Source organism: Sminthopsis crassicaudata, chromosome 2, assembly GCF_048593235.1.
Source record: "Sminthopsis crassicaudata isolate SCR6 chromosome 2, ASM4859323v1, whole genome shotgun sequence".
NCBI lineage: Eukaryota > Metazoa > Chordata > Mammalia > Dasyuromorphia > Dasyuridae > Sminthopsis > Sminthopsis crassicaudata.
Genome location: NC_133618.1, coordinates 491,009,405 through 491,021,458, shown reverse-complemented (window position 1 = coordinate 491,021,458; position 12,054 = coordinate 491,009,405). Strand labels below are relative to the sequence as shown.

Genomic DNA, 12,054 nt, shown 5'->3' with positions numbered 1-12,054 from the left:
TGGGCGCTTCTGTGCTGACCCAGATCTTCAGGGACCTTTTCACAGGACTGGCTTCGGACTGAGTTCAGGAATGGTTGAAGGGACTTTTTTTTTTTTTTTTTTTTTTTTTTTTTTTCCCCACGCCAGTAATGACTGCCCTAGACTTAAAGTCTAGAGGACTTATCTTGGGAAGGGCTACCTGCAACTTGGGAGGGGGCAGAAGGAGGGACACTGGAAGCCTTGAAAGAAGCTCCAACTAATACTCTTTATTACAAGCGCTAATCCCTCAAATCCGACTTGAAATAATGTTTATCTTTTCGCAGTTTAATTTCCCAGACCCTAAGCCGCGGGTCAGCGGTGCAGACTGTGTGTCCCAGGGGAGCCACGGAGAGAGCCAGGGTGAAGGAGCAGCTGTTCCCCAGAAAGAAAGGACAACGGAATGGGGGATGGGGAAGAGACAGGGCAATTTCTATTGCTTTAGGGAAAGAATTTGAAAAGCGGCTTGACGTCTGAATTGGGTGCTCTTTCACTCTGGTTTTCTCTCCACTACTTTAGCCCTCTAGAGCCTTAGAGGGAAGAAAGACAGGCAGTCACTTTACCCGAGACCAGAGAGGAAAAAAGGAAAAGAGGCATCACAAAGGGGAGAGCAGGAAGGAAGAAGAGAAGAGAAAGGAAAGAACAAGGGGAAAAGAAGCAAGGGAGGAAACTCGAAAAAGAAAAGCCAACTCCAGCGCCTATCCATCTTCTCTAACATCTCCGCATTGTCGTCGCCTGAGAAGGCCTATCCCGAAAACCTTTTCCGAGATTCAACATTTTAGCGACTTTCAAATTGGATGAGAGAGAATAGGACTGTAGGTAATAACGGGGAGGTTCTGAGAATTACACAAATAAATAAAATCACAACACGAAAAGTTCATATCCTCAGCCCATCTTTAAACTTTTCCGAGCGGGAAGGCAAACCATCAGCTCCTAGCCGGGTCGGGTCCCAACCTCCGGTGACCTAATCCCACCCCTTTAGAGCTACTTTCTTTAAACTCTAACCTCCCACTCTCGCCCGCAGTTACAGAGGCATTTCCTTCCAAGCTTGCCCAGGCTCTCCTCTCCAGGTTGCGCCCTCGATTTGTTTGTTTGTTTGTTTGAAGGAGTGATCTCGTTTACAGCACAGCAGAAAGAATGTCAGTTAATCTACTGGCTTTAAAGAGCTGTTTGTGACCCGAGGACCAAAAGAAGAGTTGGTGTCAAGTAGGTCCTTGGGGCCGACGCTTTTATTAACCCCCATTCTTAATTGAAGCAAGTGCATGTTCATAGTTCTGGAAAGTGGGACAAAGCTTCCTTTTTCCCTCGCCCCCTCTCCGTTTATTAGGACGAACAGAAAATGTTTGCTGCCACACCATTAAACAGAAACAATGCTGAGCTCCTAGCTCCCTTTTTAAACTTCCCTCCCTGATTTCTCGCAAAGCCGGGTCCCCTGGCTCCCGGAGGGAGCTGACCCACTAAGCCGGCCCTGCTTCGCTCTCGGCTGCCACTCAAGAGGACTTGGCTCAGTTGAGCTCAGTTCCTTGGGCTGGGGGTTGGGGCACCGAAGAGTGCCTGGGGCGGCCTGGGCCAGCTGAGCCAAGAGAATCCACACTGGGCGAAGCAGTTTTAATTCCACAACGGACTCTCCAGCTCCTCCTTTCCCGGGTCTGAAGGGACACCAGCACCCTCCTGCCTGTTCTCGGGGAGGTTTTCAAACCTTGTGTTTCTAGTGAGCCCTCATCCCTCATCCGGGATCCCTTAGTTGGAAACCGCCCCTTCTTCTGCTTCCCAAGCCCCAGATTGAATTTGTAAACATATCTTACCAAAGAAATAGCAAATGGAATTTTTGTGTTTTTCCCCCCTCGGAGGATCCAAGAAGTGGAGAATACTAATATTGGTTTGGCGAAGGCGGCCTAATTGACCACTGCCAGTGAAATGAGAATATTTAGTGCTCTGAGGGATTCCGAGTTTGGGTGCTTTAAACTGTGATGGATGGACACGGGAAGAGGACGGGGAAAAGGAGAACGCTTCCCCTTCCCACTATGAGAAACCAGCGGCCGCTGCTTGAGGCCACCTCACTCAAGTCCTTTCTTTACTCTCCTTCCGAAGTCTGTGCATTTATTCCCAAAGCTGTGCTTTCGCAGGCTGCTCCCAGGTCTCAATGGGGGGGGGGGGGGGAAGGACTGAGAGAAGCTAGCCACAGCTTGTTTGTCCATCTGTTTCTGAGTCAGAGAAAACAGCGTGTCAGTCTCTGGGCTTGCTCAGGGGCGCGCTTTGGTAAACCTAACGGCTCCCAAGGGTCTTCTTCAAATCTCAACTCTTGCGCTAACCTGCTGAGAAAGGACAGAGTGATTAAAATCCGAAACAAGCTGTTTATGCAAGAAGGCCTCCTTAAATTCGGAGGGAGAATGGGACTCAAGGAGGGTGCCAGGTCAAATGTCTGGGAGTTACCCAGGAAAGGGTCACATTACCTGACTTCTTACAAATAGAAACTAAGAGCAGCGTTTGGAAAGTCAAAATCAAGAGTGGATTGGTTTCCTACAAGGATGGCTTTGGACCCAGTTATCTGGATATTGGTCTCATTGCAAACTCATTTACCAGGATGATCCTGAGAGAAATAGCTCAGTTATAATTACTTTGAACTCAGTTCCTCAGAGATGAGCTGCTTTGGGGCTGTGAGGAAGGGAAAACTCATTTCCATTTAAGAAATTTCAGTCATTTGTGTAGAAGAGCTCATCAAACTCAAACACCAGCTAGACATGAAATAAAATTCTGAGGCAGATAGTAGGGCAAACAGGCATGAGAAGAGACCTTTCTATTTTCCACTAGTCCCTTAGTTTTTCTATCACACTAGTTTGGGCTTTCAAAAATGCATTTCAGCCAGATGAAATTACACTCCCTCAAGTGTGCCAATGTAGGAGGAAAATTAAAGAACTATGTTTGGAACCAAAGGAGCTGGATACTTGTGGTTCCACTTCTACTTTCAGTGTGATCTTAAACAAATCACATCATTTTTCTGGGCTCCAGTGTCATGAGTTATATTCGGGAAGGCACTATATTAAATTCTTAAGGCTTCTTCCATCTTTACATCTTATGATCCACAGAGGCCTCATAGACCTGGGAAGCAAGTGGAGTGTTCTGGCATCTACTTCAACTCTTAAGCACTGGTCTTAAAAAAAATGTTTTTGAACACTGTCTTTGACAGCATGCTGCCTTATGGTAGCTCTGTGGCCTTATGACCTTTCCAAGATCCATGTAAATTCTGTGTATGGATACAACTGAGTGTCTGTAATTTGAGATTCTATACTTGGCTCTTTCTAACTGTTCCCCTCCGTTGCCATGTTCTAGGCTCTACCAGGAAGGAAGGCTTGGGTCCAGGGACCCTCAGCTGGCTCTAATATCTTCAGATGCCAGATAAATCAGCTTTGGGATAGATAGGCCTAGAAAGTCCTACTACCTTTTCCCCATTCTAGGACATGATTGGGGCCAATGCCTCTAAGAACCAAGAGTTTATTCTCAGGCAGCTGTAGAGAAGGGCTGGCTTGTAAGAAATTGAGAGCTTGAGGAAGGTCTACCTCTAGCCTTACAGGTCGGAGGGGCAAGAGTGGGGAGATGGGCCAAGAAAGCTTAATATTTCCCAGTGAGATAACACAGTTGGGGGTCCCACTACCTTCTGCTCCAGATGCATATTGGCAAGGCTCTCCCAGCCCAGGGTAAGAGGTGCAGTTTAGCTGCAAATGCTGGAGGCTGAAAGTCGAATTTCTAAAGATCTTGGCAGCGTGGGATGGTTCCTCTAATGTGGTGCAGTGGCTGGTATGGCCCCTTATTCCAGCTGTGGCTGTCCCTTCACAATCCTGACCCAAAGAGGAAAGTCTCCCTGGGGCCTGCATGCGATGAGGGCTCTGGGGCCCAGTCTGCACTTGGGATTCTTCTGCTAGGACACTGGCCCCTGCAGTGTGAGCCAGAGACCAGATCCGGGGCTTTTCACTTGGCCCACACTGAATCTGGCCCGCTGATGCCGTCCAGGCTTCCAAGAAGTCTGATCGCTGGGAGCAGGGTAGATTACAAGAGTACTCAGGTGGAGTTCCATGCAGCTTCAGGTTACGGTCCCCTTTTTCAAACTCAGTCTGTGAAGCCTGGAAATTGGTTGCTGGATCTAGCTTTGCACTCTTTCCTAGCCTCTCCCGTTTATCTGTCCTGCTCCCTTGGCTCTGGTCTTCAGTTTCTTCTTCTTCCTCACCTTCTTCCTCTAAGTCTTCCAGGTCACTGAGCCTTAGTTGTTTGGCCTTTTTGCAGGCTTTTGGATCTGCAAATAAATCAGAAACTGGTGAGAAAAGCAAAAGGTCCCAGTTAGGGGAAGTACCAGGGTGGGGAACTACAAAGTACAAGATCTCTCAGATGATGACCATTTTTGCATTTAGATTCAATTACTAATAGGGAACTGCCCAAGATCTATAATAAAAAGCTTCCTCTTTCCCCAATAATCCCCAAATCTTAATCCCAATGCTTTGCTCTGTTTTGGAAAGGGAATGTAGGCATACAGCTTGGTTTCCCAAAACCTTTAGATTTTTCTCCTTTTCTTTCCATCCTACCTTGGCCTTCATTTGCTCCATAACTGTCTTCTCCCCTTCTCTCCTCCTTTTTCTCCTCTCCTGCCTTGTTCTTGGGAGACCAAGTCATCTTGTTCTCTTTCTTGAGCCGTCTCCGGGCATTGGCAAACCAGGTAGAGACCTGGGTGAGAGTCATTTTGGTAATAATAGCTAACATGATCTTCTCACCCTTGGTGGGGTATGGATTCTTTCGATGCTCATATAACCAGGCCTTCAGAGTGCTGGTAGTTTCTCTGGTGGCATTCTTGCGCCTGGCTGAACCACTGAAGTCCACAGAACTGTACCTGCCACCAAAATATGGATTTATTTCAGGGAAAGAAGAATTTTAGGGTGGAAATGAAAGGGCAAAAGGAAAAGCATAGCTAGGCATGATATATGTGGTTGAGGGGAGCTGAAATGGGTTTCTACTCACTCTGGAATAAGCAGTGGGCTAGTCTGGGAAAGAAAGAATGGTGAGGTAAAATAAAGAGGTGATATAATCTTGTGTAACTTCTACTGGAAAATTAATGCATTATATGAGTCCAGAAATTCCTCTACTTCTCCCTCTGTCCTTTTCATCACATCCTTCCATTTTTCTATCTATCTATCTATCTATCTATCTATCTATCTATCTATCCTTCCTTCCTTCCTTCCTTCCTTCCTTCCTTCCTTCCTTCCTTCCTTCCTTCCTTCCTTCCTTCCTTCCTTCCTTCCTTCCTTCCTTCCTTCCTTCCTTCCTTCCTTCCTTCCTTCCTTCTTTCCTTCCTTCCTTCCTTCCTTCCTTCCTTCCTTCCTTCCTTCACTTTACCATTTATTTAACTCTTCTTTCCCCCCCGTTTTTCTTCACCTGTATTCTGTCCTTATCCTCTCTCCCCTTTACTTCCCTATTATTTTTCCCCATCCCCTTATGTTCTTTCTACTCATCTTTCTATTGTCTGTCTTTCCTCCATTTTCCCAGCTGGCTGCCATCCCCCCCCATTTTATCTCTACTTCTGTTCCCCAATCTTGATATTCTTCTTTCTCCTATCTTTGTTAAATTCTTGGTCTTTATTTCGAAAGGTTGTGACTACAGATGAGGTGATCTCTGCATCTTACCTCTCATACTGATACTGTCCCAGAGATGGTTCATAGGGGTAGTAGGCTCCGGGCTGTGTCAATCCACCTGAGAAGCTGTCTGTAGTTTCTTTGAGTTCATATTGAGGGTTCTGTAAAAAGTAGTGATATTTAGTACTGTGTTCCAGAATGATTTGGGACTTGGAAGGATATTGAGAAAAGGAAAATGTAAATATGAAAAGAACTCCTTCTGGGACCCCATTTGCTTCTTTGGCCAGGGATGAGGATGATCTTTTTGGGTGCTCTCTTTCCCCTCCCTCTCGCCTGTGCATTACTGTATTTACAAACTTTTATCTCTGCTTTAATTGGATTTTACTACCTGCACCGTGGTTTCCACCTTTTCCCAAACCCAGCCTGGACTTCTAAAGGAGGGAAGAGGCAATTAATTAGAGGAACTGGAGTTGACCAGGCAGTGGGGCAAGAGGCAGTATTCACCAAGGCGCTGTAGAGTGCCTGAGGCTCTGGGCTGTAGGGTAGGTAGCTGGAATAGCCGTGAGAAGAAGCCGCGGCCGCAGCCGCAGCTGCTGCTGCATATGGGGAGCCGTAAACTCCTAGGGCCGTGCTGAGCTCCGGGCGCGCACTGCCCAGGAGTCGATTCTCATAAGGCTGGCAGCAGAGGGCGGAAGTCTGGGAGCCGGTGGACCCATCCGGGGCCGGGGCTGAGCGAGACGCTGATTCACAGCAGGTGGTGCTGGGGTTTGCTGGGACCAAAAACTGTGGAGGATATGAAAGAGGAAGAGCGAGAAGATAGTTTGAAAGGACAGGGAACCTTAGTCAATTGAGTCAGAGGATCAATTTTAAAAATCTGGGGTTGACTGCAGATTTGAGAGCCAGCTCACTCAAGTCTATCCATTCATTCTACACACACACACACACACACTCTCTCTCTCTCTCTCTCTCTCTCTCTCTCTCTCTCTCTCTCTCTCTCTCTCTCTCTCTCTCTCTCTCTCTCTCTCTCACACACACACACACACACACACACACACACACACACACACACACACACACACACATAAAACACCTGTTAGGAGCAGGAGAAAGAAACAAAAATGAGTAAAACTCAGCTCTTGTTCTCTGGGGAACTTAAAGAATCTGGAAATTTGGTGACACTTTGCTCCCAACTACCCCACTCAGGTTATAAAGACAAGGACCAGGAAGGTGTGATGGGGCTGCTCTGAGTTCTGAGCTGCCCCATCTTGCTCCATCTTTACCTGAACAGCTAGAGTTCAGGCCAGAGCGTTTGGGGAAGTACGTCATGCTCTCAAACCTATCCAAAACCTCATAGCCCAATAGAACAACCTAGGGAGAAAATACATGATGAAGTGAACAACTTGAGGTAAACTGAACAACTTGAAGGATTCAAAAGCACTGGAAAGAGAATTAACAAATTCTGGTTGGAGTTCTAATGAGATCTTGCTGTATGATCTTAATCAAATCATGGGGACTCAGTTTCCACCTATGTAAAATAAGGAGATTGGCCAGGATGATTTCTAAACTCCCTCCCAGCTCTGACATTCTTGGCATTAAGGATTCTTAGCGTTCTCTTCTGTGAATTCTATGATTTCTAAGGCTACGCCAAAACCTAGAGACAAGGGGAGAAGTAAATCAAACCACAAGTCCATAAACAGAGCGCCCAGATTTCTCAGCAGACAAAAGTCTGAGACATAGAGGAAGGGGAGTGGGTGTAAGAGGGAAGGTCATGACAGAATTTGCAGGACCCTGCACCTTCCAACCGAGCGACAGAAGCTGAGGGAGGAGGGAGCGCACATACAGACACGTGTATATGTATACACACATACACAGACGTACATGAACACACCCAGAGCAGAAGCCTCAGAGACATGCCTGGGCCACACGGCCTGGGGAGACTAGCCTAAGCATTTAGGCAAGAGCTGCGGCATTGGGGCTTACCTGAGAAGCACTGCTATACGGGTATCCAAACTGAGCGAAGGACATAATCGCGTCTTCTGTGCTATTTAAAAAAAAAAAAAAAGAAAAGAAAAGAAAAGAAAAGAAAAGAAAGAAAGAAAGAAAGAAAATTGGCCTTTTCCCGCAGTATAGTCTGGTTTCCTGGCTCAACCCCGCAAATCGTACGGGGGACCCGCAGATTGTGCTATCTCAGCGCCTCCTTAGACGCGCACGGGTTCCCAGAGCGGCCTCCTTGGCCCAGTTAGAGGAGAACGAGGGAGAGGAGGAGCTTGAAGGGGAGCAGCCGCCGGGCTCTCTCGCGACTGGGTCAGTGCTCTTAAGGGCTGCCCTCCTCCTCCCAGGTTAAAAAGACCCAATTGCCCCATGGATGAGGAAGGGGGCGAAAAAAAGATTCAAAAAGGCTCCAGACTGGGAGGCTTTAGAAAAGATGGTGAGCCAGATTATTTTCTGCTCCTGGATTGTTTCGCTGTCCTCCGTGGGAAATGTAGCAAAGTGACGTCACGGTAATCCCGAGGCGGCGGGACCCGGGGACAGCTGGCTGTGCCAATCGTGGCACGCACCGGCCGTTCTCAGTCTCCGACACTTGTTTCGTGTTGTTGTACTGTTGTGCTGAGAGGCACGCCAAAGACACCGACTGGCCTGTCTCTGCGGTTGGTCTTTTTCTTTCTTGTCTTAAGCATAGACGCGCGCACACGCACATACACACCTAGTCACTCCAAATTAAATTTGAGAAGTGGAGAAAAATTACACCAGCCCTATTCAACCGGCCAGAAGCGCTGGGAACTCCCTGTCTCCCTAAAGCATCTAAAGAGAAGAGAAGAGAAGCAAAAAAGAAAAGGGAAAGCAGAGAGCAAGATAGGAGAGGTGAGGGGGAGACTGAGAGGGGGGGAAGGGAAGAAACGAAGGGATGAGAAAGGAAAAAAAAAAAACCAAAAGAGAATATAGAGGGAGTAAAAGAGAAAGTGAAGGAGAAAGGCAAGAGTGAAAAGTAGGCGAGAGGAAGAAAACAGCAAGACGGAAAGAAAAGAAAGGAGAGAAGGGAGAGGAAGGAAAATAAAAGCCGTGAGGTGAAGAAAGAGGCGAGAAAGGGGAGGAGGTGGAGGGAGTAGGGTGGGAGAAAGCTGGCAGAGTGCCCGGAAGAAGGCAGGTAGGAAGGGCTGGGAAGCTCCGAGGAGAACACTTCAACCCTCCCCCTCCCCGCCCCCGCCCCCGCTTCCCCTGGGCGAATGGGCATCTTTATTCCTTGAATAAGTTTGTTCACTCTACAAGGTCGGCTAGAGTTCTGATCTAAAAGCAGGAGCTCTCTGTGTCAATATACCCAAACCTACCCTTGCCCCCAGACACTCTGCCGCCCCACTCTTTCTTGGTTTGATGAGTATTTCTCGTTCTTTGTCTTAGCGTCTTTTGCCCCTTTAGTCTCTTTGCGTCTCTTTCTTTGGCCTCTTTGCCATCCACCTTTTACCCCCACCCTCAGAGCTTATTTCCTTAGCTACTCTAGGGGTTTGACTTCTGCTTCTCTCCGATCGCCCTCTGAAGAGGCAAGTGGCAGCCTCCGGGAGGGGGTGGAGGCTCAGGAAAGGTCAGAAGCTCGACGGTCTCCAGCCGGTCCGGACAGACTCATAAATCGTGGGAAGAAGACCTTCTCCTCTGTCACTAGAAAGGGAGGGAGGGAGCCCTAGGCTGAGTGAGTCTATCCTGTGAGTGAACCCTTCAAGCACCTTGGGAATTTATCCAAAAGGTCTGGTCCCCTACCTTTCCCCCTTCTCCTTTCCTCCCTCCCGGATGGCAAGTTTGAGTCCGAAATCCCCAGTCTATTTAGATGCTGTGCAAGGTGGCCGGACTGAGGGTCCGGAGAGCTAGGGATGGCGCCGGGGCGCGGTACTGCAGAAGCTTCGTTCCGCTGGGGGTGGCGCTGACGAGCTGCGCTGGAGCGGGGACCCGATAGCACTGAAAGGGCGTCGGAGTCTCCATTCTTCTGGGCCTCGAGAAGGGGCAGGGGGACTCGGAGGGGTCAGTCGCGACACCTCTTTCAGAATCTCTGGGCAGACTTAGGCAGTGTGTTTGCGGGAAAGGCGGAGAGGCGAGATGAATAGTGTCTCCGCTCTAGGAAAGTGCCGCACCCACTTACCAATCCTACTAAATCTATACCCTCTTTGTCTTGAGTAGAGAAGACCCGGAGGCCGTTTGCCCTGGGCCGCGATCTTCTAGTACCGAGGCATACTTCCTTAAATCAAAGGTAGATTTAATTTGTGCCAACTGCCTCCGGGCTCCACTCTCACAAACAGCAAAAGCCGTCAGTGCTGTGGAGCTAATCCTGACTCTCTCCTTGCCCCGACTGCAAGAGGCGACCGGGAAAGTCTTTTCAACTACTCTAGATTGTTGTATTAAGATCTAAAGCAAGTCCTTCCTCAACAATTCAGTTTTCCAGCAGCCCAAGTACTTTCGGTTACCCCAAAGAATCACGGCTCTATGATTACAATGAATAAAGACATTCATAAACCCTTGGGACTGTAGGTTCTGGCTAAGCACCCATCATAGCTCCACGGGCCCACCTTCTTCAGCCTTCCAGCCAAAGTGAAAGACCTAACACAGAAGGGCCTTGTGGCCCAGGGCAGATCCCAGGGTATCGAATTGGAATTTCCTTTTATCTTTTTAAACAGCTTCCAGATAGTGTCAGAGGGACATGAATTTGGCATTTTCTATTCTAGACACTAGTCCACAAGCATTTATTAAACACCTACTATGTTCACAGAGACTTCAAGAATAATTCCTTGCTCTTTCCTGGCTCAGGGTTCACTCCAATTTCCTCTCTCCACTCCTTTTTAGCCCACTGCATTTTCTAGACTTATGATCTGAGTTGGAGTGAGTATGTACGTATGTGTCTGTGTGTTTTATTTATTTTTAGCCAAAAGACTTTCCCCATTTCTGGACATTATGTTTTTTTGTTTGTTTGTTTGTTTGTTTCACCATCATCACCTCCTTCTCCTCCTTTTCCTTCTCTTCCTCCTCCTCCTCCTTTTCCTCTTTCTTTTCCTCATTCTTCTCTTCATTCTCTTCCTCTTCTTTCTTGTCCTCTTGTTACTCTTTGTTGAACACATTATAAAGCACACATTTTAGGGTTAAAATGTAAGAAGCAGGCTTTTCTCATCTGTGCTGAAATGATAATATGTGGTTCTTATTTATAAATACTAACACAGTAAACGATATTCATAGCTATCTATTTTATCAGAGAAAAAGCTTCAGACCTACTTGTCTATATACAGTTTCAAAGTTCCAAAAGGATTTGATTTAATGATGAATATTTACTTAAGGAAAAAAAAAAACTTAATTTCACACCCTCAAAAATCACTCTTTTGCCATCAAATCACTTTTAACTTCTATCCATCTAAACTACTGTAAGGGGGAAAAAATGGCAAGACTTGGAGAGAATACATTAAGTTATTCCCAGAGGTGAGATTACCACTAATTAATTAATTGCAAACATTTCCAGAGAGAAAGCATGTCAATTATAAAGTAATAAAATTAGATAGTCAGGAATACTTGGCTCAGCAAGTTTGATTACTCATTTGCTCTTAGAGGCTGAAAAAAAAAGAAAGGAAGGAAGGAAGGAAGGAAGGAAGGAAGGAAGGAAGGAAGGAAGGAAGGAAGGAAGGAAGGAAGGAAGGAAGGAAGGAAGGAAGAGTCTGAAAACAGAAAAAAGTGTATTAGGGTGACATAATTGTGAAGGGAATCTACTATAAGATTTTTTTTTTAAATTGTGTACTGATTTATAAGACCTCTCTGAAGTATGAATGCCTAGTATATTCAGCTTCCTGTCAGGATACTGAAAAACAAAAGCATAGTTGTATAGAAAGCTAAGTAAGTGATTAAGCTGTGAGCTGATAGAAGAGTATGAAGGAAGCCTGATGCTTTTCTTTTAGTGAAAAACTTTTTTCTACAAAAATTCATTTTATTTTAAAACTTTTTTTTCATTGTTAACAGAAAATCCCTCAATAGTTTGGGGCCTTTAATTTAGTGCATACCATTTAAGTCCTGTCAATCATCTGATTTTTGGCTTTCTGCTGGCCTTTAGGGACCTTTGTACAGTATTTTCTCTTGGAGGAAATACACATCCATAGCAAATGGACATTTTCCCTCTTTCGCTCTTACCTATTAACTATTTAATTCTATCCTATTAACTATTTTCATATTTTACTTAGCAGCCCTGACATTTTTTTTAATGATATGCTCCTACTCTTTGAATTATTTTTCTTCATTCTTAACAGAACTGAAATCAGTCATGTTGATACTGTCTATGAGCACAAGTCATGTGTAAATATATCAGTGCACTTTAGAAATAGGGGTTCAATGGAGCTTTGTTGAATGCTACTACAAAATTTGTTTCTAGTTGTTTTGATTACACACAAAACACCCTGTTCATCAGTCA

General features: G+C 46.2%; 1 protein-coding gene across 2 annotated transcripts; it reads right to left on the bottom strand.

The window, feature by feature from the left end:
- Positions 1-292: 292 nt before the first annotated feature.
- On the bottom strand, positions 293-8,388 carry IRX6 (iroquois homeobox 6). Of its 2 annotated transcripts, none has more exons than XM_074293436.1 (6): positions 7,611-8,388; positions 6,135-6,413; positions 5,682-5,791; positions 4,590-4,891; positions 3,668-4,303; positions 293-2,330 (listed from the first exon to the last, which is right to left on the bottom strand). In XM_074293436.1, exons 1-6 carry the CDS (start codon positions 7,653-7,655, stop codon positions 2,323-2,325), a joined length of 1,380 nt encoding a protein of 459 aa, XP_074149537.1. In that variant the 5' UTR covers positions 7,656-8,388; the 3' UTR covers positions 293-2,322. The 2 variants fall into 2 exon arrangements, with proteins under 2 accessions (XP_074149537.1, XP_074149538.1); XM_074293437.1 differs by having other exon boundaries at positions 293-2,327.
- Positions 8,389-12,054: the final 3,666 nt, after the last annotated feature.

What these genes read in the sequence shown, in the direction of transcription:
- IRX6 (XM_074293436.1), bottom strand. Translation starts at nt 7,655, where the DNA reads ATGTCCTTCGCTCAGTTTGGATACCCGTATAGCAGTGCTTCTCAG. An exon ending in AGGCACTCTACAGCGCCTTG is followed by an intron (nt 5,792 to 6,134) that starts GTGAATACTGCC and finishes TACTTTTTACAG; the next exon opens with AACCCTCAATATGAACTCAA. An exon ending in TGGAGCAAATGAAGGCCAAG is followed by an intron (nt 4,304 to 4,589) that starts GTAGGATGGAAA and finishes ATTTATTTGCAG; the next exon opens with ATCCAAAAGCCTGCAAAAAG.